Genomic DNA, 27,362 nt, shown 5'->3' on the forward strand with positions numbered 1-27,362 from the left:
TTTTTGTCTCATGATTTCACTAGAATAAGGAAGCCACAAATGCACTAGAACGTATATAGGCTCAACTAAACATTTGGGTTTTCATGCAATTATTAACACAATCCTAACATGGAATCCTAATTTTTTTACCAAAGTTTTCTAATTAAGTCCTAAATAATACTTTTGGTATGCAATTTTTTTTTTAAAATTGACTATTATGTAACCAACCCCCTACCCCACACTTATGTGATGCAATGCCCTCATTGCACATGATGCATAAAAACATATAAAGACTAAAGAGGGAATTGGAACAAACTCCCCTGGGATAGCAGTGGATAGGTTGATCACTCTCATTTAAGCTCCAACTTCAATCAACTTTAGACATGGTAACATCTCATCCATGCCTTGGGTGTCTCGTCTCGTGTGGGTCGCTCCAAATACGCGGAAATCAGTGTAAGATCTTCAAGAATGGATATGGAAGAATAAGTGAGCAAGTGGGACAAGTAGCAGCATCAAATCAGCAGTCTGTCGGTACAAAAATTGAACGACTCGTCGAGTCTTATGGTGGACTCGTCGAGTACCAGCGCGCCTTCTCAGAATATGTAGAAATACAAGGCGACTCGGCGAGTCAGCTTAGTGCACTCGTCGAGTAGGCCACTGAACGAAAAAACTTGGTATTTTGCAACTGTTTTAGCCTCTAAAAACGTCTCTAACTCTTCCCCATGTTTAGACTCAATTTCTCATACCCCCTAAAAACCGGACTCGACACTTTGACGTTAAAGTTCCACTTCCTTGACTCGCTTTCACTCGTGATAACATCCAAGCTATAACTCTAAACCATCCTAAGCAAGCAATCCTAATCCAATCCTAAAAAATAACTAAAGCATACAATCATTAAACACAATAAAATCTCAAACAAGTCATACACTCCAAATAAGAATAAAAACAAAACAAAAATAAAAATTGTTTAATTAAAACACAAAAATCAATCTTCGTCCTCCTCATCATCATTGGCGGCTCCACTTCCTTCGGCTCCACTTCGTCTCGCAGCAATCACCTCATCCCAAGATGGAATAAAGGGGTAATTTCCACCATCAATATGTGGGATATTGAAGTGGTCAAAAAGTCGTATATGGGATTGGTTGCAAAAGTTCAGCCCCCTCGCCATTTGATCTTGCATCCGCCTCATCTCCACATTGTACCAATCCATTGGTACGTCTTCATTGTCGACCGGAATCACTGGCGGCTCGTCCTCCACATCCCGCTCTCTTCTTGATCTTACCCTCCTTCCCGGTGCTTCGGGACCAACAACGGGGTCATCATTTAGGATGGCATAATGGCCACCACCATAGTCTTCAATAATCCGTGCTCTTCGGAAAAGAATGGGATTAAACGGAGGTGTCGGGATTAATGTCATGAAGTTCCATGCACCGCGGTTCATCAACCCGAATGAGTTAGCCAATCGGGTGACAAACATCCCACCATTAATACGGGAGGTTTTGCGATCCTTGACCGCACCCTCCGAAAGGTATGAAGCTATACACCAAGGGATGTTGCAAAAGACGCCGGGTGTAATTATACTCCATAAATAGAAGACGTCAAGGTTGGAAACCTTGTCATCATCTTTTCTTTGATTTATGGTGGAGGAAATAAGGCGGTGAGTTGGGGATCGGATGCTCCCTTCCTATGCAGACTTCGGGATGTAAACTTTATTTCCAATGGTATTCCACCAACCCGTGCTTGTAACTCCATCGGGAAATGCCATATGTGCTTGTGCTAAAAAGGCCCGAAAGATGTTTGTTGAAACCAAGGGCTGATCGTAGATCCCTAGTCGACAGGCAAGATCCACTACCGAGCATTGACGAAATTCTTCCCCAAGGCAAAAACTAAAGCTTGTTGGGTGAAAGACATCCACTCCCCCGGTGAAAGACACCGTGGAGAAAAACTCCAAACAAAGCTCTAAATAGATCGGCTCTTGTATACGGAAGACCTGGCTCCACCCGTCGCAGATCATTGTTTGGCCTTCATGTTGGAACTCCTTTAAAAGGTAAGGAGCTAATTCCTCCTCATATCGAACACTTTGCAGCCACTCCCAATCAATCCTGTTTGGCACATACACCTCCTTCTTCTTAATATCAGATAGCTTCTTCTTCCATTTCCGCATTGTTGAGGCGGACTCAATTTGTGGGAAGTTTAGCCATGGAAACTCCCCTTGGTTGCCACTTGAAGTTTGTCCCCTTCTGAACATGATGTCTGCAAAATAAACACACAAAACCCAGAAAACACAGAATATAATTAAAAAAAATGTCTCCTGTCTGTTACTCGACTGGACTCGTCGAGTCCAGGCCCGACTCGGCGAGTCGCGCAACCTGCACGAGTCGGTCGACGGGTCACTACAAATTGGACCATAAAACCTGTAAATTCTTTCAAGGGTTTTGACTCAACACTTAGTATTGATGTATTAAGGCCAAAATAGACATTCAAAACAACTTAATTCATGAAAAATCAAAACCCTAGAAATTTAATACTTCTCAAAAACGGGTTTTTCATGCAATTACTACCATGGATGGCCTTATAATCATGCTCTTAACAGAAAATAGGAAGAAATTTGTTACCTTTTTGGATTGGGCTTGAGAAATTTGAAAGAACTTGAAGAAGAATGATGAATGCTTGAGAGAGAATGAAAATTGCGGCACCCGACGAGCGTGGTTTGTGAAATCTGATTCTTAGGGTTAAAACCCTACTTACCCAATGTAAAAGTAATTTCGAAAAATTATTTTTTTTTCTGTAAATAATACCGACTCGTCGAGTCGTGGGCAGACTCTGCGAGTCAGGTCGCGAAGTCAATTCTTTTCTGAAATTCATGTGGACTCGTCGAGTTGTGGTCAGACTCGGCGAGTCGCTTAAAAAAATGCATAATTTTCAAAATTTTGTTATGTATTGTAAATCATTTCACCCCACACTTAGCTTATGCACACTCTCAAGCAGACATGCCCGATGATTTGGAAGATTAAGAATTTAAAAACAAACGAAGGGAAAATAAATAAATAAAAAGAAAACTAAGACGTAAAAGAAAGCAAACTCTATATAACGGGTTGCCTCCCGCCAAGCGCTTCTTTTTGAGGAGTCATTAGCTAGACTCCTTCCCATCTACGTTTTGTCATCTTCGAGTATCGGGAACGCACGCCTAACTTTTTGTGATTTGTACTTGGTCTTGTAAGCGTGGATCTTTTTCTTGTAAGCCCTTTTTAATGCATCCCTTTTTCTTTTCATTGCCTCATCTTCAGCTGCTTGGGCTTCCCTTTTTCTCTTTTTCTTCTTTACCCCCTTCTTTTTCACCAACTCTTGAACCTCCTTCTCTTTAAATTTAATAACTTCATATTTCATAATGGTCCGTGCTCTAGGTTTAGTGGTGAATAGGTGACCAGCTTCCTCCCTCCTTTCCTTTTTCTCTTGGCTCGTTTCAGTGCTTAACCCATCTTCAAGATGAACCGTATGAAGACATGCTACATCGGCGTATTGGACTCTCCTTTCCTTTCCTCTTTCTGCTGTTTGTTCTTCTAAAGAATCCTGTATATTATTGAAATCCAAGGTATGTGAAGGACTAGTAACAAGCAGATCTAAGTCGGCCAAGTGTTTGCCCAAATCGACTGGACTCGTCGAGTCCATTAAAGTGACTCGGCGAGTCGGTACGAATTCCATAAATTCTTGGGTTTTTTCTGAGTGGGCTCCTTCCAGTAGCTTTTCTAATTCATCCAAGTCCTTGTTAACATCTCCTTCTTCTTCAGAGTGTATCACAAACTTGCTTGGGTCTTCTTTCATCAAACGTGCAAGCTCTTGTTCTAATATCTCATCATCCAATTGGATCATTGAGACTTCATCAATCTTTTCCTCTTCTTGCTTGATTTCTGGAATAGCTTTAAACGTCATAGCCTCATCACCCACTCTCAATGTCAATGTAGACTCACTTATATCAATTAAAGCACACGCGGTGTTCAAGAAAGATCTCCCCAAAATAATTGGAATTTCGGGGTCTTCTTCCATATCAACAACCACGAAGTCTACTGGGAAAATAAACTTGTCAACTTTTATAAGGAGATCTTCACAAACGCCTTTTGGATGGATTGTTGTCTTGTTCGCCAAATGGATCTTCATATTCACCGGTTTTGGTTCTGGTAGATTCAACTTCTTATAGAATGACAAAGGCATCATATTGATGCTTGCCCCTGAGTCAGCTAATGCTCGTGTGAAGACTTTATTACCAAATTGGCACGGAAGCACAATATTTCCTGGATCACCCTTCTTTTTAGGCAGTTCACTCATCAAGACTTCTGCAACTTCAGCCAAATCCTTCCTAGCAGCAAAAAGGCCCTTAAGCAAGTTGAAGTATTTAGGCGTTTGAAGTATTGTTTCCACAAATGGCACATTAACTTGTAAAGTGTTAACATGATTCATGAAGGTTCTGTATGCTTCAACTTTTTCTGCAGGCATGGCTTTGGTTGGGTATGGCAGTGGAGGCTTATAAGGTTTTGAAGAACTGATGGGTTTCTCAATTTCGCATGGACTCGTCGAGTCCATAGGAGTGACTCGGCGAGTCGGGTCGGGTTTGGCTGGCTCCGATTCTTCTACCTTTTCTTCCTTCTTCTTGGAGATCCTTAGTGCTTCTGTAAGTTTTTCTTCACTGTTGGAGGTTATTACACTCACGTTCTCCATTTTTGGATTGGGCTCGGTGTTGCTCGGAAGTTGACCCGGTCTTCTTTCATTCACTTGATGTGCAAGCTGTCCCAGCTGTTTCTCAATGTTGAGAATGGAAGCTTGCTGATTCCTCAACATGTTTCTGGTTTCTTGCATTGCTACATCGTGATCATTATGCCTTTTCTCGGACGCGGTTATGAACCTTGTGAGTATATCTTCTAAATTTGCCTTCTTTTCCGTCACCGGCTCTTCCTTTTGATAGAATCCCCTCTCCCTCTGTTTGTATTTCTCCTCCTTAGCCTTTTTATACTCTTCGTATGGGAGCCATTCCTTCTTTGGTTTCCTCCAGTCTTCATCGTATCTATCGCCACTGGAATAGAATACTTGAGCCTTTTTATTTCCATTCTCGTCTCGATCATAATCCTTGGTAAGATGGGGGCCGCCACAATTTTCGCATCCTACCCTAATAGCATGGATCGTTTGATCCATTTTCGTCATTCTTCGGTCGAGGCTATCGAGTTTAGCTATTACCGCCGCCATGCCATCATTCACCGAGTTTACTGCTCCACGACTCACTTCATTCCTCGGATTGTGGTATTCTCTAGAATGCTTAGAGAATTCTTCAATTAATTCCTTTATTTCCGGAGGTGGCTTTCGGGTGAGCGGGCCTTGTGAATCGAGTAGTTGCCTTGTGGTGACATTAACTCCATCATAAAAGATGGAGACCTCTTGTTGGCTATTAAGATCATGGTGTGGGCAATTTCTAAGTAGGCTCTTGTACCTTTCCCAAGCTTCATAAAGAGATTCACCGGGTTGTTGCTCGAAGTTGGCAATGGCTTTCTTTAGCTTGGCTATCTTGGAAGGTGGGCAGAAATGGTCAATGAACTCTTCTTTCATCTTGGCCCATGTGGTGACCGATCCGGGAGGAAGTGATTTTAACCAATCTTTTGCAGCGCCTTTAAACGTGACAGGAAGAATTCGAAGAAGCTGGGTCTCGCGTGGAACATTAGGCACGTTGAAGTAATCGGCCACATCATTTACTTCGTCCAAATGCTTGTAAGCGTCTTCATGATCTCTCCCATAAAAAGGGATCTCCTTGAGTTGAGCGAGAATATGGCCCTTTAGCTCAAACGTAGCGGTTGCGGGAATTGCGGGTTGCACAAGTCCCGGTCTGGTGTCATCACGCATCCTTTTCTTCCACTCCCCCATGGGGACTTCATCGATGTTAGCCATAATGATAGCTAACTCTTCTTCAGAATTGGTTTCGTGCTCGGAAATATGCTCTTCTTCTTCCTCGGTCTCGTACTCGATATCTTCGTGAATTGGATCTTCAATTTTTAACGAGGCACTGGATGCTCCTGATTTGCTGCCTTTCTTCTTGCTGAAAACGGATTTCAAGTTCTTGAGTGGTGAGTTCTTTGAAGTTGCGGTTTCTCCTACGGCTTTTCATTTGCTTCTCTTTAGTGCGGATTCCGGGTCTTCCAAAGGTGGTACTAGAGGTGTGTCCGATCATCGGGTCATGAAACAGCTGAAAAAAAAACGAAACAAAAGAAACGAAACGCGTAAAAGGAACAAAAACGAAATAAAAAATAAATACTAAAACAACGATGGACTCACCGAGTCGGCACGAGTGCACTCGGCGAGTGCAAGGCAAAAACCGAAAAGAAAAATTTCTAGTAAAAAAAAAAGGAATTGTAATAAAACTAAGTCTACTTACTGGATTTGCTTTGTAAATAACTTTGTGTAAGATAAATCCCACACAAAGGATCGATTAAACTAGACTTTATTATTAATTTTAGAACCGTTCCCCGGCAACGGCGCCAAAAACTTGATGTGTGTAAAACCCACTAGTTTTAAACCTACTTTTAATTATCAAATAACACACAAAAGGCAGTGAACCTATCAATTGTGGTATAGCTAAATAAGCAGGGTATCGAACACAGGGAACGACAAATTAAACTAAAAACTAATTTAATCTAAGTTAATTAAAAAGCAGGGGTTGTTCTCTAGTTTTACAAGACTAGAAACTTACTAATTATTACTAATTTAAGCTAGAAAATAACGATTTAACTAGATTCAATAATTGGAAAGGAACTTCTGTTTAGTTCAACTTGGTTAACTCTATGGTTGATTTTTAAGGTAATAGTGCAATGGATTAATTCTTTCGTTGGTTACCGATTCAAGTGATTAGGTTCATGTTCACTACCCTAATCCTTAGCAAATAAACTAACTCAAACAGTGGCCAATTGTCTAATTTAATTATATTTACTAGATTAATTATTCGGGTTAAGTTAGACTTGCAATAGTTAACTAATTTAGTCTTTTTAATTAACCTCTTGTTTGATAGTCATCTTACAAGCTTGCACATGAATTTACTCAATTTTCTTATTAATTCTAGTTTCATATTCATTAATCCTAGACATATAACTATGTGGTCACAATATATCATATGACGACAATAATCAATAGATGTTCATTCTAATCAATTATCTTCCTATTAACGGAAAATTAATTATTATTCATACACAAGGTTCTTTAGCAAGCTAAAATAACAAAAATTCACCAACTTAGAATTAATCCTACCAATCAATCAAACCATATTGTCAACTTTGTATCCCCAAACAGAAGTCTAAAGGTTTTAGCTCATCATTAAAGTAAATAACAACAAACAATCAAAGTCAAATTGCTTAGTCATGATGAATAAACAAAAGAATAAATGGAATGATGAAATTTTGCCTTAATTACTCTCCGGAATTGAATTCTAGCTTCCTTTGTCGTCTTCTAGGGTTTTTTCAGGCTTCTCAATTGTAGCAAGATACTTCTGAATCGTCCCCGAACTCCCCTTATCGATCTGTGGAATTATCTTTAAATAAGCGATCCGACTCGTCGAGTCAAGTGGTGACTCGTCGAGTCCCTCTCACATTCCCCGTATTGCGATAACTATCTGGGATCCCGAGTCATTATCCTTCTGATTCCTCGACCGGACTCGTCGAGTAGCTACTCGGACGAATAAACTGCTTACCCAACAGCTCCTACAACTGAGATGATAACTCCTGCATCTTCGGTGGTGCCAAACGGTACGACGCCTTGGCGATAGGGGCCACACCTGGCACTAGATCAATCCTGAACTCAACCTGCCTCACCGAAGGCACTCCGGGTAACTCCTCCGGAAACACATCAGCAAACTCTCTAACCACCGGAACCTCTGAAACTGAGAGCTACTCTCTAACCTGTGTATCTACCACATACGCTAAATAACCGGCACACCCGTGCTGAATATACTGTTGAGCCCTGGCTGCCGAATAAAAACCTGATCCCGACCTAGTGCCCTCACCATATACTACTAGTTCTCCCCCACTTGGGGTTCGAACCACCACCCGCTGTCCCTAACAGTCGAACATGGCGCCAAAACGGCTAAGCCAATCTATCCCTACAATCACGCGTACATCCCCCATGGGGATAGGAATCAAATCTACCGGGAAGGACACCCTGAAAATCTCCAACTCGCATCCCCGGTAGACTGAAGAAGCAAAAACCCCGTGCTTGTTGGCGATCGAAACTCGCAACGGACACTCAAGATCATCTATCGACACACTGAACCCTTTAGAGAAGGTCTAAGATACAAATGACCGACTCAACCCCGAGTCAAATAATACCAAAGCGGGCAAAGAATTCACTAAAAACGAACGTAACCACAGGCACAATCCATAAGCATAACATATATACAATAATTGAGACAAAGAGTAGAAACATACCAGCAACCACATCCGGTGCTGCCTTGGCCTCCTCGGCCGTGAGCTGGAAGGTGCGACCCTGAGCCTTCGGAGGCTCCACCTTGACTGGCCTCCCATCTCCAATCCTCACAGTAGCTGGCGCGGAACCCTGCGCCGAATTGGCGGCGAGCTGCGGACAGTTGGTCTTCACATGACCAACCTGATGACAATGATAACAAATCCTCATATCTGCAGGAGGGGCGAACTGACGGCAGTCCCTGGCATAGTGCCCCTCCTTGCTACATTTGTGGCACCCACCTCCCGCTCGACAAACTCCCGAATGACCCCTGCCACACTTTCCACAAGTGCGGCTCTGCTGACTCCCAGATCGAGTATCAACGGTCTTAGACCGCTTAGGCGCCGACTGAGACTGTGTCGGTGCCTGACGCTGCTCCTTCAGCTGCAACTTTATCTCCAACTCACGCCGCCTCGCGGCTTCCTATAGATCCAGGAGGGTATCACAACGTTGTGTAGCCACAAACTGCCGTATATCTGTCTTGAGCATACTCAGATAATGAGTCATCTGAGACTGCTCTAACGCAAACTCCGGGCAAAATATAGCCCTATCAGTGAACATCCGGGTAATCTCCATCACAAACTCCCCATCTTGTCTCAATGTCAAAAACTCTTGAGTAAGCCGCTCCCGTTCCACGCGTGGAACGTAGCGGGTGCGAAACATATCCCGGAACTGCTCCCAAGTAATAGCAGCTCGTTGATCATCAGAATATGAACCTGTCGTCAATCTCCACCAGTCCTTTGCTCCGAGCCTAAGCAGGTTCAGAGCACACCTGACCTTCTGGTCAGCAGGACATGAGCACGTGAAGAAACAGCCCTCCACGTCAGACAATCACCGCATAGCTCTGATCGCATCCTGAGTACCATCAAATGTCGGGGGCTTCGTATTATCGATGTCCCGGTACTGGAAAGCCCTGCCGACTCCTCCTCCAACCCCTGCCATAGTTACAGCCGAAGCGGCTGCAACGGCTGCTGTCTCTGCCAGAGCAGCATATCGCTCATCAAAATACTCGACCATTGTGGTCTTGATCGACCCAAACATCTTTGGTAGCTACGCTCGGAAAGCCGCAGCGACCTCATCGTGCATAATCTCCCGGATCCTGGCATCCAGCTCCTCAGTCCCTATCTGAACCACGGGCTCAGTTGCTACCGGCACCTCTGACTCTCTGTCTCCCGACCCTGACCCCGACCCGGATCCCGATCCTGATCCGGATCCAGCAGCAAAACGTCTCGTCACCACCATACTGAAAGGTACACTCAAGACATCAGATAAACAACATAATGTCGGGAGACGCAAACCCATAAACCCTAGGGGTTGTGACTTCCTTGCTACGCGTATGGGTCCTGTGCTTTCAGTAGTATGGGCCCATAATACCTTCCACACCTACCCATATTTGTCTCAAGTATCACCACAACACCCTAACAATAAAATCAACATAGAAATGCGTTCAACCCTCACTTCTAGAGGAATACCAACTATCTCGCATCTAGTCTCACCACTTCTCATGACACACACACACCCATGAAACTTCCATCATCCCTTGCATCGCTAGTGCATGCTAGCTGCACATAACGCTGGACCCAATAGACTTTCTAATATCCATTCCTACCGAAGGCCGAATCAACATTCTCAGGCTATAAGGTTATTATTATGCACAATCATGATGCATACACTAAACATCTGCAGTTATGATGTCAATTCCATATACAAGAAATCCCTAGGCTAATAGGCATCATATAATCAGGCAAATCTATCATGCGATTCCTGAAGATCCCTAGCCTAGCACTAGCATGTTGTTCTAACATATCAGAATATCAAATAACTGTATGGTATTTTTGGGTTTACTTACTGGCTCCGGCTGATCGTACCCTCTGCATCCTCCATCCTTTATTTTGAAAACCATTTTTAAAACTTACTTTCCGAAAATATCCTTGATTTGAGATTGGATTCACACGAGTGTTCCTCCAATTCACTCAAACCAAGGCTCTGATACCAACTTGTAACATCCATAAATTTTTACGCCAAATTTAAACTTTTGAATCATAAATAAAAATCAAATATCATTGTTTACAAAAATGTTCTCAAATCAATATCCATCAGAGTGTCCCAAAATCATAACATAAGGATGAGGAGCGGTACGGTCACGCCTTCGCCTTGCCATGATCTCCTGAAGTACCTGAAACAATAAACTAAAAGCTATAAGCCCGAGGGCTTAGTGAGCTACCCCCCAAATACCAATACCATAATGACAATGCCACATCAGTAACAATCAATCAATCAATAAATCAACATGCATACTGGCCATCGGCCTGACTGGACCGCCCTACTAGGCCTATAGTCTATCTGAATCTATCTCGAGCCTTCAGCATGACTAGTCCGCCTCGTGGGCCTGCAGTCTCCCCGGACCGCTCATAGGATATGTTGGCCTTCAGCATAAAGTAGGACCGCCTCAAATCAACCAACAAACACATAACCATGTGCGCATAACTATCATATACTGGCATATACAAACATCAAACATATCTATCACACTGATCATCAATTATAGAGTTCTCTCGTAACTAGAGTACCGACCTAGCAGGTCACTATCATACCAATCCCTACGGATCATAAGAGCATAACATATACCCTAATTCCGATCTAACAGATCATATCCACATATAGAATACTATAACAATAACAACCAAAGGGCCGACCTTGGTGCCGTAGACCCTATCGATATAGTGAGGATAACTCACCTTGTAAATGTCGACTCGGAAGATAAACTCCAACTCTCGGATCACTTGACATAGGCTCCACCACCTATGATCATAATACCATATACTCATAAGTCCTTAACTTTATAAGGTACTCCATAACCCACCAGTCAAGCCCTGGTCAAAGTCAAAGTCCTCAGTCAAGGTCAACAGTCCATGTTGACCCCAACTCGCCGAGTACCCTCGACTACTTGTCGAGTTCCTCGAAGTACAAACCAACTCGCCGATTCATTGGGGTGACTCGTCGAGTTCCTTCGATTCTCGTTCAAACATTAAGGCCACTCGTTGAGTTCCATCCTTACAACTCAACGGATACACATACATACATATTCTAGGGAAAACTCATCCGACTCGCCGAGTTGTTCTTCAACTCGTCGAGTCTTATGGTAATCTTCATCGGACTCGCCGAGTTGTTCATCAAACTCGTCGAGTTCACGGCCATCTTCATGTGACTCGCCAAGTCAACCTTGCGACTCGCCGAATCCATTCAGTCCTTTTTCCATAAAAACTTACTTTGAGCCATGCAGCGGCTCCAAATCATAGATCCAAGTTTCTAGGGAATGCTTATCACGTAAAGTTGCAAAATTTACGTCCATGCATGGCTATAAAGGCTCTAAATGCCTATTTTAAGTTCTTAATGGAACTTCATGCTCAAGAGGGACCTTAAACATGACCAAAACTGAAACTTTATGCTTCTAGAATCCAAGTAGGGTCCAGATCTGAAGTTACAACCTCAGATCTAGCCCATAGCTCATCTTCCCAAATTGTTATCTCACCAAAAACCCTAAAACTCAACCAATAGAAGATATTCACAAGGAAAAGGCGATGTGGTTACCTCAAAAAGATGATAACTGAGATAAGAGTTGATTTCCACACTCTACTTGCTCCAATCTCCTTCTCCTCCAAGCCTTCTCCCTCCAAAGATCCTCTTTTCAATCTTCAAACACACAATGGGCACACACACACACACGCATATTAGGGTTTTAAGGGGCTCTCAAAGACTGCAAAGAGGCCAAAGGAGGCTGAGGCTCCTTTAAATGGAGGAGCAAACCCTGGGATTTAGGGTTTCATCTGCCAGCTCCTACTCGCCGAGTCCCAATATGGACTCGTAGAGTAGGTCACTTAACTCGCGATCCCACCCCGCTGCTACTCGACGAGTAGGTCAACCAACTCTTCGAGTAGAGCTTATCCTAATAAATCTTATTTAAACAATACCTGAGAATCGGGGCGTTACCTAAATGATAATATTTTTAATAATAGTAGGGTCTATTTGGTTGCCCTCATGATCCAATTAAGTAATAAGGAATAAGAAGAAAATAAGTCGTTAATTTTTTATAAATTAATAAATTAATTAGAAATTATTTTGGAATTAATTAAATAGTTTTAATTAATTAAATAAGTTGAATATTAATTAATTTATTCTTAATTAATTAAATATTACAGAATCTTCCAGAATATATATGGGATCGATTTTATCCTAGAGATAAAAAGATATGGATTGATTCATATAAGGATAAGGATTATACTTGGAAATTTTAATTCAACAGGAGACTATACATATGGATTGATTTGTCAACCTTTCCCTTTTATTTATATATATATATATATATATATATATATATATATATATACATATATATATATATATATATATATATATATATATACATACAATGTATGTATATATATGGATGTATGTATATATATATATATATATATATATATACACACACACACGGAAATCATAACTCTTTTCTAGGGTTATAGGATTTTCAAATGAAACATGCTCTCTCCAAAAGTTCCTTCTTGCTAGTTGGTGTCTTGAGTGTGATTCCACTAGAGGGATTCATGGTTTGTGTCCTTGTTGTTAATTGCAAAGTGGTTGTAATTGGATCTGAAGCTAAGAATCAAAAGTTTAGTTTTTCTTTCATGTTTTAAAGTAAATTGCTACAATAGTAAAACCTAGATCTTTATGATGCATGTACACATAGAATTTAAATATTAACGCTGTGCAAACTAGTGTGTATAGAGTGTATCAATTCGCATCATATATATATATATATATATATATATATATATATATATATATATATATATATATATATATATATACACATGACTATTATATGTTATAAATTAACAAGATTTTGATAAGTGAATCGTATATAATTTCCCTTTAAATGGCGATGGCAAGGCAACGACAAGGCGAGGGTTCCGAGTCACCAATTTATTTCACCACCAAAACCCTAGGAGCACTAAGAGAAAATGAGGTAAGAGTCGACATTGATCTTAGCATGTAGAAACCAGATATCAAATGAATAAAAGACTACTACTTTTATAATGGCGATGATTTTAAGATAGAGAAAATGACGTATATTTTTTGTTTCAATTTTCAATTATGACATTAAACTATGTCATACATGTTTTGTATTCTTATATTATTCAAAAGACGACGTACGTTTGATGTAAATCCTTTAGATTTTGCAAAAGATGACATTATTTTTTATTTAATCCGTTTGTGTGTCATAAAATGAATAAAATGAGTATGTGGCATAATTCGTATGACATTAAATACCCTTATTCTAGCCGTGTTTGTTGGAGTGTGGTTTGGCAAACGGTACTTTTATAAGGTTAAATGCAAGAAATGGCCATATACTTTTCTTGATTTTTCTATTATATCATTTTACTTTCATCTCTCTTGTATCACAACATCTTACTTTGAAAAACTACCCCTATTACATCAATGTCAGCCAAATACAGAATAATTTTCAATGCTATAATTATAATGTTATAATAAAAAAAAAGAATTAGATGTACAATGCCATAATTAATTCAGACTTTCAAAATATAATTTAGTAATTGAAAGATAAAAAAGAGGATGCTATAATAGACAAATAAATAAATATACATGGCTACTTTTGGCAATTAGACCTACAAAGTAAATTAGCTAAAAATGAGTGAAAATTGAATAAAAACTCCTAGAAGAAGACCCTAAAGTTGAAAGATACTTTGGATTGAATAGAAGTATATGGAAGGATTTGATGCATAATCCACGTCTTTAAGTAAAGGATATATGTTGTGCATGCAAAGAAGAAAGCATAAAGGGCGGCAGAACATATGCTTAATAAAAGGTGGATTGTGCATAGAGAAAGGCATGCCAAAATATTACTAAATCTATAACTAATTGGCTTACTCTACTAAAATTGTTTAACTGTAACTAACATTTAATTTATGGGTTCTGGAATAAGAATTAAAAGAGTTTTTTTTGAAACGAAATTTACATAACTAGAGTTCCAAACCAGCTTTTACATACCGACTAATCTCCCGTTACAAATTTAAGACAAAAATTAAAAGATTTAGCATACGTAATTTTTAAAGTTAAAAATCTGAAAATATATAATTTTTATAATGATTCGGAATATTTTATAATTACTTTCTAATTTTTGTCTTAATGATTGACAAATTGTTTGGAATAGCAATATATTTTACTCTTATTTCTTGTATAAATGTCGTACTCATATATCCTTATATATAATAACAACTTACTTATATTTTATTAATAATGGTAATATCCATACTACTATATAAAGTATACTATTTCCTATAGTTTTCTTTAAATGATTATACTTCCAAAATAAGCATCTAAAATTGAAAAGCACATACACCCTTGATAGAAGTCTATAAAGTCACAAAGCAGGTGAGTACCACAAGTTTCTCTCCACACCACCACTCTTAAACTCTTAGTTCTTCAAAGTATTACATTTTATGCTTATATGGAACAACTCCATACTTCCAACGCAGTAACACGTAAATGGTACTTCTGTTTCCTCTTGATCTCTATATTTTCGAAAGTCGAACCATCAACCACACCAGACGCAAATTTACTATGCATTAGTGAGTGTGGCACGTGTCCTGTCATATGTTCTCCACCACCTTCACCACCGGCCCAGTCAAAGTCACCATCACTGCCCGTTGAGTCAAAGCCGCCACCATCACCATCAACAGATGACTCAGAGCCACCACCTTATCTGACTCCCATATATCATGCAACACCACCGCCACGATCACAGCCTATGCCTTCATCTCCGCCACACACTAAGTCATGTCCACCACCGTCGTACATCACAATGGGTACCAATGCACCTCCACCTCCGCCTCCACCCAAAGTGGTGGTGGTGCCTTCGACTCAGGTTCCGGCTGTCGAACCGAAGAACAATCCATACCCGTATTACTACTTCTACGCCTCGAAGGGTGTTACCTTTTCTCTTGATTTTACGGGTTTTGTTATTGTGTTCGTGTCTTTTCATGTCATCTTTCTTTTGCTCGGGTGATCATAGTAGTGTCGATGGTTTTACGTTTTGGTTCGAAGAAGGATTTTTATTGAATTTTGTTTCCTATTTGTTATTTATACGAGTTCATAGTGAAATATACGCTTTATTCATTGCAAATTTTCCTATTTGTAATTTATACGAGTTCATAGTCAAATATACGTTTTATTCATTGCGAATTTTCGTCTAAATTGTTATAAAAGACTAAACTATTTTGCAACAGATAACCACCAAAACTTGTTTTTAAGATGGTCCCAAAAAGAAAAATAGTTTACTCTTTTTTAATGCCAAAACATTCTTCCTGCACTCCAAATTGTTCTTCATATGCGAATTGTTAATATTATTGCTAAAGTATATATATAGTATATTTTTTCTTTTTTTAATCAAAATTTCATCTTTTAATTTTTTGTGGGGATCTTTAAAAGAAATTTTCGCACAAAAAAAGCAATTAAAGCTGCATTAGCTATTGCGAAAATTGATTGTATATTTGTTAAAGACGGTGAAACTTTTAATCTGTAGATGAAGAAATATAGGTCGATATCATTGTAACCCAACTAAGTATTGGGTTTGTCATAGTTTGGTGTCTAAGTAGTTTTTATATATTGTAGGTCATCAAACTTCTAAATATGGCCGAATAAACCATTTTCATATTTTCATAGATATGAAGTAATTAATCCGGTTACATGACATGTTGTCAACTAAAAGTGGTCTGGTGTACATGTGGCGCTGAAGTCCTCATGAATTTATTATTAAAAATTAATTGTTATTTAAGAATTAGTTATTGATTAAATTTATTATTATTATTATTATTTATTATTATTATTATTATTATTATTATTATTATTATTATTAGATTTAATTCAATATATAATAATTATTAATAAGTTTAAATGTTTGAAGGTGTTGACAATATGAAGAACATCATTACCACAACCACCGATAAGTATTATTCAACATCATTCCTGTATTCAACCAAAGAACATTTGGCATAATGGTAAAGAATAACTCTTTTGGTTGATAGATCATAGATTGAAGTCTAGTTTGAGACATAAGTGATAATTTAGGAATTTGTTAACATGTCTTTCCAAAAAAAAATATCACTTATACTACAAAAACAACACTCAATTGGCAGTTTGGCACTACTAGAAAAAAAAGCTTTTCTTGGGAGACAGCATACATGATACAACAGTTTTATGACAGACATACAGGTCTGTCATAGAATTTATGTCATATATAGTAAGATATCAATGATTTACGACAGATATAAATATCTGTCGTAAATTTGTGTCATATTTCAAGAGTAAATTAAATTATTTTTTTTGTTAATACTATAAGAAAAAGTTGAAATTAAAAGGATATATAATGTAACATAATTGTAAGATAGAGAATTTTTTTTGAAAATTAAAATTCAGTCTAGCAATAATTAAAGTTTTTAAGATAATATATGATAATTTTAATTATAAAGATACTATCTTAGATGGATAATATTAAATATAGGGTATATGTGATAAAGTTTGGTAGAAACTATATATAACCGTTATTTCTTAAAAGATATAAAAAAGAAATGAAATAGTTGTACGTTTCTTAACGATGTAAATTTGAAATTGATAATTTAAATATATGATTGACGATTTATATTCAGGAGATAAATTAAAGTAGCATGTCTTAGATAAAAAAAAACATAAAATGAATTTCTTAACAATTTGTATAGTGATATTTCAACTTATTATTTATAGTCTATAAACATATTTTTGCATTAAGAAAATACCAAATCACTATTTTATCTATTTAAAAACATATTTCATTTCCAAAGAATATTCTATATTAGTTAAAAAAATAATGGCAAACAAAATATTAAAATGGCAAGATAAAAAAATTGGTTGAATATATTAAAATGACATTTAAATTTCATTTCTAAAGGATAATTTATATTAATTAGATAAGGTCAATAATATCATACAGATAGATAGATGTTATTAACTATCTATTTAAATTAGATATAAAAAAGTATTATAAATATGAAGGATGAAATTCAGATTTTTCATATCTCAAGGGACTAAAAGGGAAATTAAAAGGAAAAAGAAATCATTGTTTTGCAATTTCAAAGTCATAAACTTCATTTTTATTTCTCATTAATTTCATTGATAAGAAAATGGCTTATAACTTAACAACTAATATTACATTATCCATAATGAAAATTGACAGAAATATATGCCTTAAATTAGTTTTGTTTTTTTGGGTAAGATGGTATACTTTTATATATTTGTTTTTTTATATAAATTAAATAATCAGACAACTATCAATTTATTTGATAAATATTTTTTTTAGGGGCTGATAATTCCATTTTCAATTTCTATTCTTCCACTTAATATAAATACATTTTTCCTTTTATGTCCCTTTGGAAACAAAAACCCTCCTCTCCTCTTATTTTGATTTTACCACTTATTCTATTTTTGAATTTTATACATTTTATTTGGAAACTCATGAATTTCCCATCGTGACCTTAATTTGTTTTATTTTTGCTTTATTTTTATTATTTGTTTTAGTTTCATTTTGATTTTATTATATGTTATTAAAACAAAGTATATATAAATAATAATAATAATATTTAATATTTGAAGAAAAATTAGATAAAAAAATATATAATGTGACACCAACATCATACAAAGGTATTAATATCTTTATTTGTTTATCAAGTATCATATATAAGCCAAAAAGAATAAATTTTTTTATTAGTACTGTAATCTAAACAAATATCACGGTCATAAGTAAAATAATAGTCATAGATTGCGATTTGAAATAATATCTCGTTTTGTATTAGTTTAAACATTTTTGTGACATGTATTGTTTTGGAATATTTTTGGCGGACATCTTACCTCAGTGGGATGAATGCATCATTACTGCCATTATTACATCGCGAAAACTGTTGTTTCAAGTTGAGTCCCCTGACTGCTATTTAATTTATGGTTGTCCCTTTCCAACCAAAACTCGTCCCTTTCGACCATGCTAAGGATGATCGTGATACCTGGTTAGATTACACCATTAATAAGAAACAAAATTAATTTCTTTTTAGTTTATGGTATGACACTTAATAAATCAAATAAAGATATTTAACCGATTCCAATAATACGTACATATGATGTTGGTATCACATTGTATATTGATTATATATCTATTTTTTGCTTCAAACATTTATTATTATTATTATTATTATTATTATTATTATATACTTTATTTTAATAACATACAATAAAACTAGGATTGACTAAAAAAATAACAATAAAAACAATTAGATATCACCTTAGGAAATCATAGGTTGTCAAATAAAATGTATAAAAATCAGAGACGGTGGCAAAAATCAAAATAAAGGGCGATGAGGGTTATTTTGTACAAAGGGCATAAAAGGAAAATGGTATTTTCATTATGTGGATGAATAAAAATCAAGGTTTTAAAAAGCTCGTCATGGCGCGTTACGACTCCAAAGCTTGTATCTGCCGCCAAGCTTTGCCAAAACGCCGTCTTAACTCATATATGTGTATAAAAATGGATAATAGTTGAAAATACATATAAAAATATTAATTATATAGAAAATTACCGCCTTAAGTCACGCCTTACAAATGTCGTAACTCGCCAAGGCTCGAAAAAGTTTGAGGCTTGACATTGCCACCAAATCACGCTTTACATTATTTAGAACCTTGATAAAAATTATAAGTGGAGTTATCACCTCCCATTTTTTTTATATAAAAGCTTTTTTCCACGTAATAAAAATGAATACGAACCGGACTTTTTTATGATCCATTAACCCGTGTTTTCCCCACTCCATCTCCTCACATCCCTTCTGGATCGCCTTTGCTACCGTTGAATTGATTATCCCGACGAATCTCTCCTTACAGTTAGCCGTAAATTGACACACCAACCATCGACAGTTCGGAACCAGCGTCCTCGGTCAGACATAAACTCTCTTCTCCGCTCCGACCATCGATGTAGCTACATCTATTGCTTGCATGTCGCATACATCACTTTCCTGCTAATCAATTGTTCAATTGCTAATTAATCGGGTCCATTACTTAGCTTACATCGAATACTATAAATCACTTGATGCGCTCCTTCTCCTCGTCCGGGTTTGGTATTCATCTATTGCCTTCGACCTATATTTTCAGCATATAAGGACTAGAGTTCATCTTCTCCCCCATTCAATATCATGTGCACAACAGTTGTTCGATGAAATGCTCACATGAATTGGGAGTGCATTTGTACCGGAGGTCTGCATCTCGTTCGACTTATTGCAAATATAGTTCGCCGTTGCAAGTTGCTTCCTAAAGTTTCCTAAAGAATTGGTTGTACCTGAGTATATCCATATCCGTTAGTTCATAATTTGTGAGCACTCTGTCTCTCTCATATTTTTTTGAATTTTTCAAATCGATTTCTCTCCGTTTTCCCACAACTGAATCACTTGTTGGTCCTCAATCGATTTCATCATCGAGGATAGTGATTCACTCAATAATTTTTTTCTTAACTAAGTTCGTTCTATTAACTACAATTAGTTTTGTTTCTTTTGCTTTCTATAAAGTTTTAAATGTTGATTTCTGTTTTGCTGAGTAATTTGTTCTGATTTTTGCAAAGTCTGTATATCATATGTTCATCACTCTTTCTAATTTTTGCTGATACCTGATTGTCGAATCCGCAACTCTGCATATAGCTTCAGTGCATCACTCACCAGTTTTGATTTTTGTTGATACTTCATATTTGATCAGTTGATTATTCATTTGTTCCTGAATTGTAAATCAATTTCAGTTTGTTTCTAAATTCTGAAATCTTGTTGATTGTTTTTGAATTCTTGCTGATTGTAACTGTAACCACTAATAATATCATCTGTCATCGGTGTTTTTCTCTATGAAAGAGAGTACTGCAAGCATCTATAGATAATGTTCAAATATCATATGCATGGAAAGGGCAACAAGTGAGTATAATTGTTGAATTTTCAGGTCTACTAAGAGATTTGACTCTGAAAAGGAGAGGTTTGAGCATTTGGCATTCTTAAACTTGGCAAACGTGCTGTTTGTTTATAATGGTCCTTCATTAGAAAGCCTTTCTTGTGTTTCTTTATTTAATTTCTTCTCGTGATTTTAAATCTGAGTCACTACCATATGTAACTATTAATACTAACAATTTCTATTCATTGCATTAGTGATAAAGCTCTGGGGAAAATATAGAGGTGTTTGTGCTCTATGCTGCAGTTATTACAGTACTGGAATTACAGGTATTTAAACAGTATAAAAGCAAGTGATTTTTCAGAAATGCATTTTTTTTTACAATTTTAGTCTTTTTTAAAGAACCTGGTCCTTATAAAACTTACATGTCTTGGAAATATCTTCCAAAATGATTCTAGGTGTGTGATATGTTCTTTATAATTCATCACTTGTAAAACCTAGCTTCATAATCATACAATTTTTACAAAATATGAATCAATCTTAATCTTGTACACAGTGATGCTGATGGGGTCGCTAGCTTATGTTGATGATACCATTTAAAAATAATGCAGTTTCTGCACCTGAGGTTTGTTTTTTTGTTATTAATTTTGATGTTGTGAAACATGTTTTTTTAATGCATTTAGCTCATGAAATTCTAGGTTAAATACACGGATGTAAGGAGGATTGATCAACTTCTAATTCCTATTACATTATTGAAATAAAGGATATGTATCTTCCACCATATGCAGGTGGTAGCTGCCATGTACCCAACAGTCCCTTATGTTAGCAAAGTAGTCATGAAATACACTAGTTCTAGTAATGTTTTGTGAAGAAAATATGAGCAAGTTTCAAGATCATGGAACTACATTTATTGGAAGCTAATATGCGGTTTGATTGGATTGTATTGGATTCAGTTATTGTAATTTTATTCAAACATTATCACTAAAATATTTAAGTATTTTTTAATTTATAGCAATTACATCAACATAGTCAGTATGTTCCTTTCTTGTATTTTCCTGGTTAGTGGCCACCTTGTTTGGTCTCTAACAATAAATATTTAGTGACCACTTTTTGGTCACTATAGTCATTAATATGGTAAAGAAAATCGGTGACTTTTTTGTGGTCTATATATATATATAATTTATTTATTAAAAATGTAAAACCATGACATACAAATGTAAAACTATGTCGAAAATCATGTTGTACAAAACATATGTTGTAATTTGAAGTTGTAAATGTCTATCATAATTACAAATTATGAAATACAAAGTTTGTCGTAAATGTATGTCGAAAAACAGTTGTATATGTATGTCCTAATTGTAGGTCATAAAGATTTGTAGTAAATTTTATGACCATTTTATGACAGGCCAAATGCCTGTCATTTTCGTTTATGATATGACTTGCAATGACACTCTGTCATGATAGACATTTAAGACAGACATTTTCGATTATGTCAAGGAAAACCTTTTTTCTAGTAGTGTGGGATCCCAAAATCAACTTGTACAAAATATAAACCCAAAGAACCTTTTACAAAAAAATGAAATAATAAGAAAATTTAGGTTAAACCCCAAAAAGATCCGCACCCAAGAAAACCCAAAAAAACTTGTTTATCATCTTCAAAGAACAAATCAACAAAGAAACCAAATTTTTTTACAAAACATAAAAAACCAAAAAAAAAATCCGTTAATTATTGTCTACGAAGATAAAATGAACAAAGCAACCAAAAAAAATGATTTCATACAAAAAAAACCCCAAAGAAGAAACAAGAACACTCATAAAAAATGATTACATAAACAAAAGAAAACAATTCTAAAAAGAATCATAAACGAGTTAACCTAGTCAGAGTCGAACAACATAAAGTCTAACCTAGAAATCAATAACACAGATTTAACCTACAAAGTAAAGACACAAAATCTAATGCACATTTTAAATCTATAAATTCAAAACAAAATCTAACATCTCTTAAGTTACTAAAGAATTTCCAACCTATTGGAACTTCAAAAAAATTTAAGTCGAGACTTTTTGCTATAACATTAAGTGTTTAGGGGAAATTTAAGGGGTTAATAAAATGGTTTTTGGCATTTTAGCACAATAAAGTCTGACGAAATTATATCTTTAGCCACTCAAGTATTTTTGTGCCCAGTTGGTCCTTAATGTTAGAAAATACCGGCTAATTAAGGGTCTAGGGGAAATTGTATTCTGATGTGGATTGGCATACCCATATGAGGTTTTTAGTACTGTAGCACAACATAGTTTGACGAATTTACACATTTAGTCACTCAAGTAACCGGTTGTTCCTGTATCCGGTTATTCCTATATTAGACCATATAATGGTGTCATTGATATGTAAAATTCAACTCTAATGAGCAAAAAATACTTGAGTGACTAAATGTGTAAACTCATAAAACTTTGTTGTGCTAAATGCCAAAAACTCTTAATAATTAAACTGCATGATTTTTTATAAAATAAGAAAATATGAAGAATAGCGACCCAAAGACGCCCTTTCAACCAAAAGAAAATTAGGGAATGGATTAGACTGCACCGGTAGCAATGATGGAGACAAAATCGGAATGGGTAACAAAAAACATTATGAAGCTAGTTAGTGTTCAAGCCATCGTGAAGTGAAGATGGGGCTTCAATAAGTACATGACAATTCCAATGCGTCACTGTTTTTTTTTTCATATTTAAATAAATGAAAAACAATAAATAAATCATGTGGCAGTCCAGGTGAGCGCTTTTGTCTACTAGGCACTTCTTAGCCATGTCAACATGTGCATATATCATTCTACATGGTGAAACCAATGTTGAATCTATATGGTCAAGCATCATTTTAGAATGATATTGTCAATAACGTATGATCCTATAGGGTCACATCGATAAATAGTTGACACACATATATAAATGTTTATAAGAATTTGATTGAGAAATTATTTTACCAACAAACTTCCCTTCTCTAGTTCCCTGTTTAGAAGAAGAAATTCCTCTTACCCCTTTGTGACACATGATGCGAAGCAACACATGGAGCATTAGTGGGAAGTCTCATCACCAAGCTTAAAATTGGAGCAAGTTGAGACTTGAAAGTTTCTTCAACAGAAGATAAGCGTTAGAGATTTGCGCACAAATAATGAAGAGGAAGAATCCTTTGTATACAAAACAAGTTGTTCTTGACAATTTTTAATCTGAGAATCAAAATATTTGAACATAGAAGAATCATAAGCTTCTTTCTTGCGTAACTCACCCTTATATTCAACATGAATGCACGAATATCCTCCAACAATGCCTTAGCACTTGAAATTAATTCCTCAAAATTCTTCTGTACTCTAGAAAACAACTCCCCAATCATTTGAACTTCCTTTGATATCGAGTTGTGTACACCTAAAATCTTCAAGGAAATTGACTCCTTAAGATTTTTTAGTTTCGTATCAAAAAGTGCAAATCGTTCTCTTACCACATTCTTTTCCTCAAAAACTCCAAACTTGAACGATGACAAATTATTAGCAAGTCTTCCTTAAATATCAGAAACAACTTCTTTCAACAAATCCTTAACCTTTGATTCATGACTCAAGAACATTGAATAAACATTAGTTTTACTCACTGAAGAATTGTGATTTGACGAAGATGAATCACATAGTAATTGCAAGATCATGTTTATCTTGAAGTTAAGAGTTCTGAATTGTTTGACTGACATAATGGCATCATCCTCAACATCATCATCATCATCATCCTCAAAATTAAGAGGACCAAAGTCAAAACCTTCATCTTGAGCTTATATGTTTTGAATTTGTGAGCCACCATTTCCAAGAATAGTTTGAGGATCCGTTGATTAAGATGAAAACAAGGAAGTGATAGGCTATTGAAGAAATCTGTCAAATATACATGAGTGAAATGGAGAAGTTGCAGTTGAAATGGTATTGTAACGCCGCAAATTTTTCGATTTAAAACTTTAAGTATTTATTTAATTTAGAACTGCAAGATCTTAAAACATTTATTAGAGTGTCATTAAAAGTTATCAAATACACAAGTCCCCTATTGATGCAATGCAATCGAGCCATGCCCCCTCCTTTAATATAAGAAAACCTAAAACATATAAAGAACAAATCGTAAGCACAAACCTTAGTGATTTCCCCAAAATACCACACACAACACAACATAATTAAACATTTATGGGTTATCGGCAACCTTGGAGACTATCACCAGTCTCAGTCACATATAAACAACATAATACAATAATAACAGCTAGACATAACTGGTCATCACAAATACATCTATTCTACCATACAAGCTCATACAACATGCGAGAGTCATAAAGACAGCTAGCATCTTACATACATAATTTATTGAGCCAACATTGGTGCCTTCGACTCACGAGCATCGGGAGAAGACTCACCTGAATCAAAGAAGCCTGAAACACTATGACACAATCCTTTTTTCTACACTGCTCGCTGTAACGACCCGTCTCCAGTATGATGATTCCTTGGTATTTATTTTGAAGTTTTGCAAGAGGGACTCGGCGAGTTCATAGCCTGACTCGCCGAGTAGGGTCGGGATTTCGAGCACGTGTTAGCTGGCGACTCGGCGAGTCCATATTCTGGACTCGGCGAGTCTGTCCGTCTGGGAGAAACCCTAAATCCCCGGGTTGCCCACTATTTAATCCACCTTATGGCCTCCATTCTCGCCTCCTTCACCCTCAGAAGCTGTGAGAAAACCCTAATTCGTTCTTGAGTGATTCTAAGTGATTTTGTGTGCATTTGTGAAGGCTTGAAGAAGGAGAAGAAGAAAGGAGCAAGGAGAAGCATTGTAGAGCAGAGATTCAAGGGAAAGCAAGAGCTCTTTGAGGTATTCTTCAGATTTCCTTCCCTTTTATGCTTTAAAACTCCTTCTAGATCTAGTTGATGCTTTTCTCAAGCCTTATGTTGATATGGAAGCCCTTTTATGCCGAGATATCCTTAGATCTGTTCATTTAGGAGTTGTAGAGCCCAGATCTATTGCCTTTATGGAGCTATTTTGCATATTAACCCTAGATCTACCCCTTTTAAGCATCTTTTAGCCTTTATTCCCTTGTTCATGTGTTTGTACACGTAAAGTTGGAAACTTTACTTGGTAAATCAGCTTATTGGACTCAGATCTATCTTGTGTATGTATTGGATTCGAGCAGAATCGAGTGTAGAATAGTTGCATGGCGGTGACTCAGCGAGTCGGAAGAATGACTCGGCGAGTCGAGTCGCGAGTCCCCGATTTCTTCCTTTTGAGCGGTGTCGAGTGGGACTAGTGAGTAGTGGAGTGGACTCAGCGAGTTTGAGGGTAGACTCAGTAATGGAGGGACTCGGCGAGTTGTTCATACAACTCGGCGAGTCCAAGGCAATCTTCTTAAGCTCAAGAACAACTCGTCGAGTTGTTCATATGACTCGGCGAGTCGAATGAAGATTTTCTGAGTTCTTGGATCGAGAGAGTACTCATCGAGTCGATGCCATACTCGACGAGTAGCAGCGAGTAGAGTCGAGGAGTGAGAATAGGGACTCGGCGAGTTGGCGGCCCAACTCGGCGAGTCAGGTCAACTGTGGGTTGACTTTCACCGAGAGTTGACTTTGACCGAGAGTTGACTTTGACCAAGGGTAAAAGAGTCATTTTACCCAGTGCAGTGTTTAGTATTTGATTGAGTGTGTTTATGGACTTGTAGCCGGGGAGATACCGGAGCAGCAGCAGTTAGCCCTCAGAGCCATTCACTCAGCAGCCAGTTCACGAGGTGAGTTTCCTTCCAGTAGGAACGGGTCTAAGGCCACAATGCCGGCCCGTTTAGCTAGCAGTAGTATCCGGATATTGATCCGATGCAGTAGTTAGCATGTTTGATGCCTTAGTGGCTCAGACAGGATTTATGTGTGTTCATGCTAGTGATATGTTTATGCTATGTTCATTCAGCTTCGGACTTCGGTTCGATGTAGGGGACAAGGTCCCAGTCAGCTTCGGACTTCGGTCCGATGTCAGCTTTGGACTTTGGTCCGATGGAGGGGGTAAGGCCCCAGTCAGTTAGCTTCGGACTTCGGTTCGATGTAGGGGACAAGGTCCCAGTCAGTCAGCTTCGAACTTCGGTTCGATGGAGGGGGCAAGGCCCCAGTATGTGCTTGATATGTTATTGTATGGTATGTGGTAGTTTGGGGGAGCTCACTAAGCTTCGTGCTTACAGTTTTAGTTTTGGTTTCAGGTACTTCCGCAAGCAGAGGGAAGAGCTCGGGATGATGGAATCGCACACACCACAACTTCAGCTTTTATCCTGGGAGTTGATTTAGTTTTTGATTTGATATGACATCGTTATGATACAGTTTTCCACACAGTGTTTTGTTATGTTTGAGATATATCACGTATGGTTTTATGATATGACACTCAGATTATGGTTTTTAGTTATATTGAAAAATGAAAATTTTGGGTCGTATTTTTGGGTCGTTTCACTCGCACCCGCGAATCTACTAATACCGAAACCAGATAAAATCTTAATTAATAACCCCAAACCCTCAAGTTTGACCTAAGGTCAAACTTGGTCAAAAAGCCAACGGTCAACGGAAGTCAAAGTTAACAAGTCAAGTTCAGGCTGAGTATGCCCAACGTACTCAACTCTTTTGCATGAGATACTCACCATTTAGAATCGGGACCCCATACAAGTGCACGCATCGTACTCGAAGGTACGTCCGACGTACTTGGCCAAAATGCACTTTTCCTTTAAGTGCTTAATCTCTTAAGTCCTTTCATCCAACACTTAGATCTAGTCCCACAACATCATTCTAAGTCACAAAGTTTCCACCTTTATGGCTTTCCATGTCTAGAGAAAGGTCCAAAAGCCAAAACCTTAACTT

The 27,362-nt window shown here is 37.2% G+C and overlaps 1 protein-coding gene and 1 long non-coding RNA gene across 4 annotated transcripts; both read left to right on the forward strand.

The window, feature by feature from the left end:
- Positions 1 to 14,902: 14,902 nt before the first annotated feature.
- LOC111912363 (leucine-rich repeat extensin-like protein 3) lies at positions 14,903 to 15,667 on the forward strand. Its single transcript, XM_023908098.2, has one exon. The coding sequence runs from the start codon at positions 14,993 to 14,995 to the stop codon at positions 15,548 to 15,550; it is 558 nt and encodes a 185-aa protein (XP_023763866.1). The 5' UTR covers positions 14,903 to 14,992; the 3' UTR covers positions 15,551 to 15,667.
- A 3,654-nt stretch (positions 15,668 to 19,321) lies between these two features.
- LOC111912133 (uncharacterized) lies at positions 19,322 to 21,502 on the forward strand. 3 transcript variants are annotated; one of them, XR_002857090.3, is made up of 5 exons: positions 19,322 to 19,924; positions 20,533 to 20,618; positions 20,736 to 20,807; positions 21,035 to 21,103; positions 21,177 to 21,502. It is a non-coding gene; the product is annotated as an uncharacterized LOC111912133 (long non-coding RNA). The 3 variants fall into 3 exon arrangements; XR_002857091.3 differs by having other exon boundaries at positions 21,267 to 21,502; XR_002857092.3 differs by lacking the exon at positions 20,533 to 20,618 and having other exon boundaries at positions 19,323 to 19,924.
- The last annotated feature ends 5,860 nt before the right edge of the window (positions 21,503 to 27,362 follow it).

This window comes from Lactuca sativa, chromosome 7 (assembly GCF_002870075.4).
Source record: "Lactuca sativa cultivar Salinas chromosome 7, Lsat_Salinas_v11, whole genome shotgun sequence".
Taxonomy (NCBI): Eukaryota; Viridiplantae; Streptophyta; class Magnoliopsida; order Asterales; family Asteraceae; genus Lactuca; species Lactuca sativa.

Bases quoted from the DNA above. Each gene is read 5' to 3' on its own strand.
- LOC111912363 (XM_023908098.2), top strand. From the start codon at position 14,993: ATGGAACAACTCCATACTTCCAACGCAGTAACACGTAAATGGTACTTC.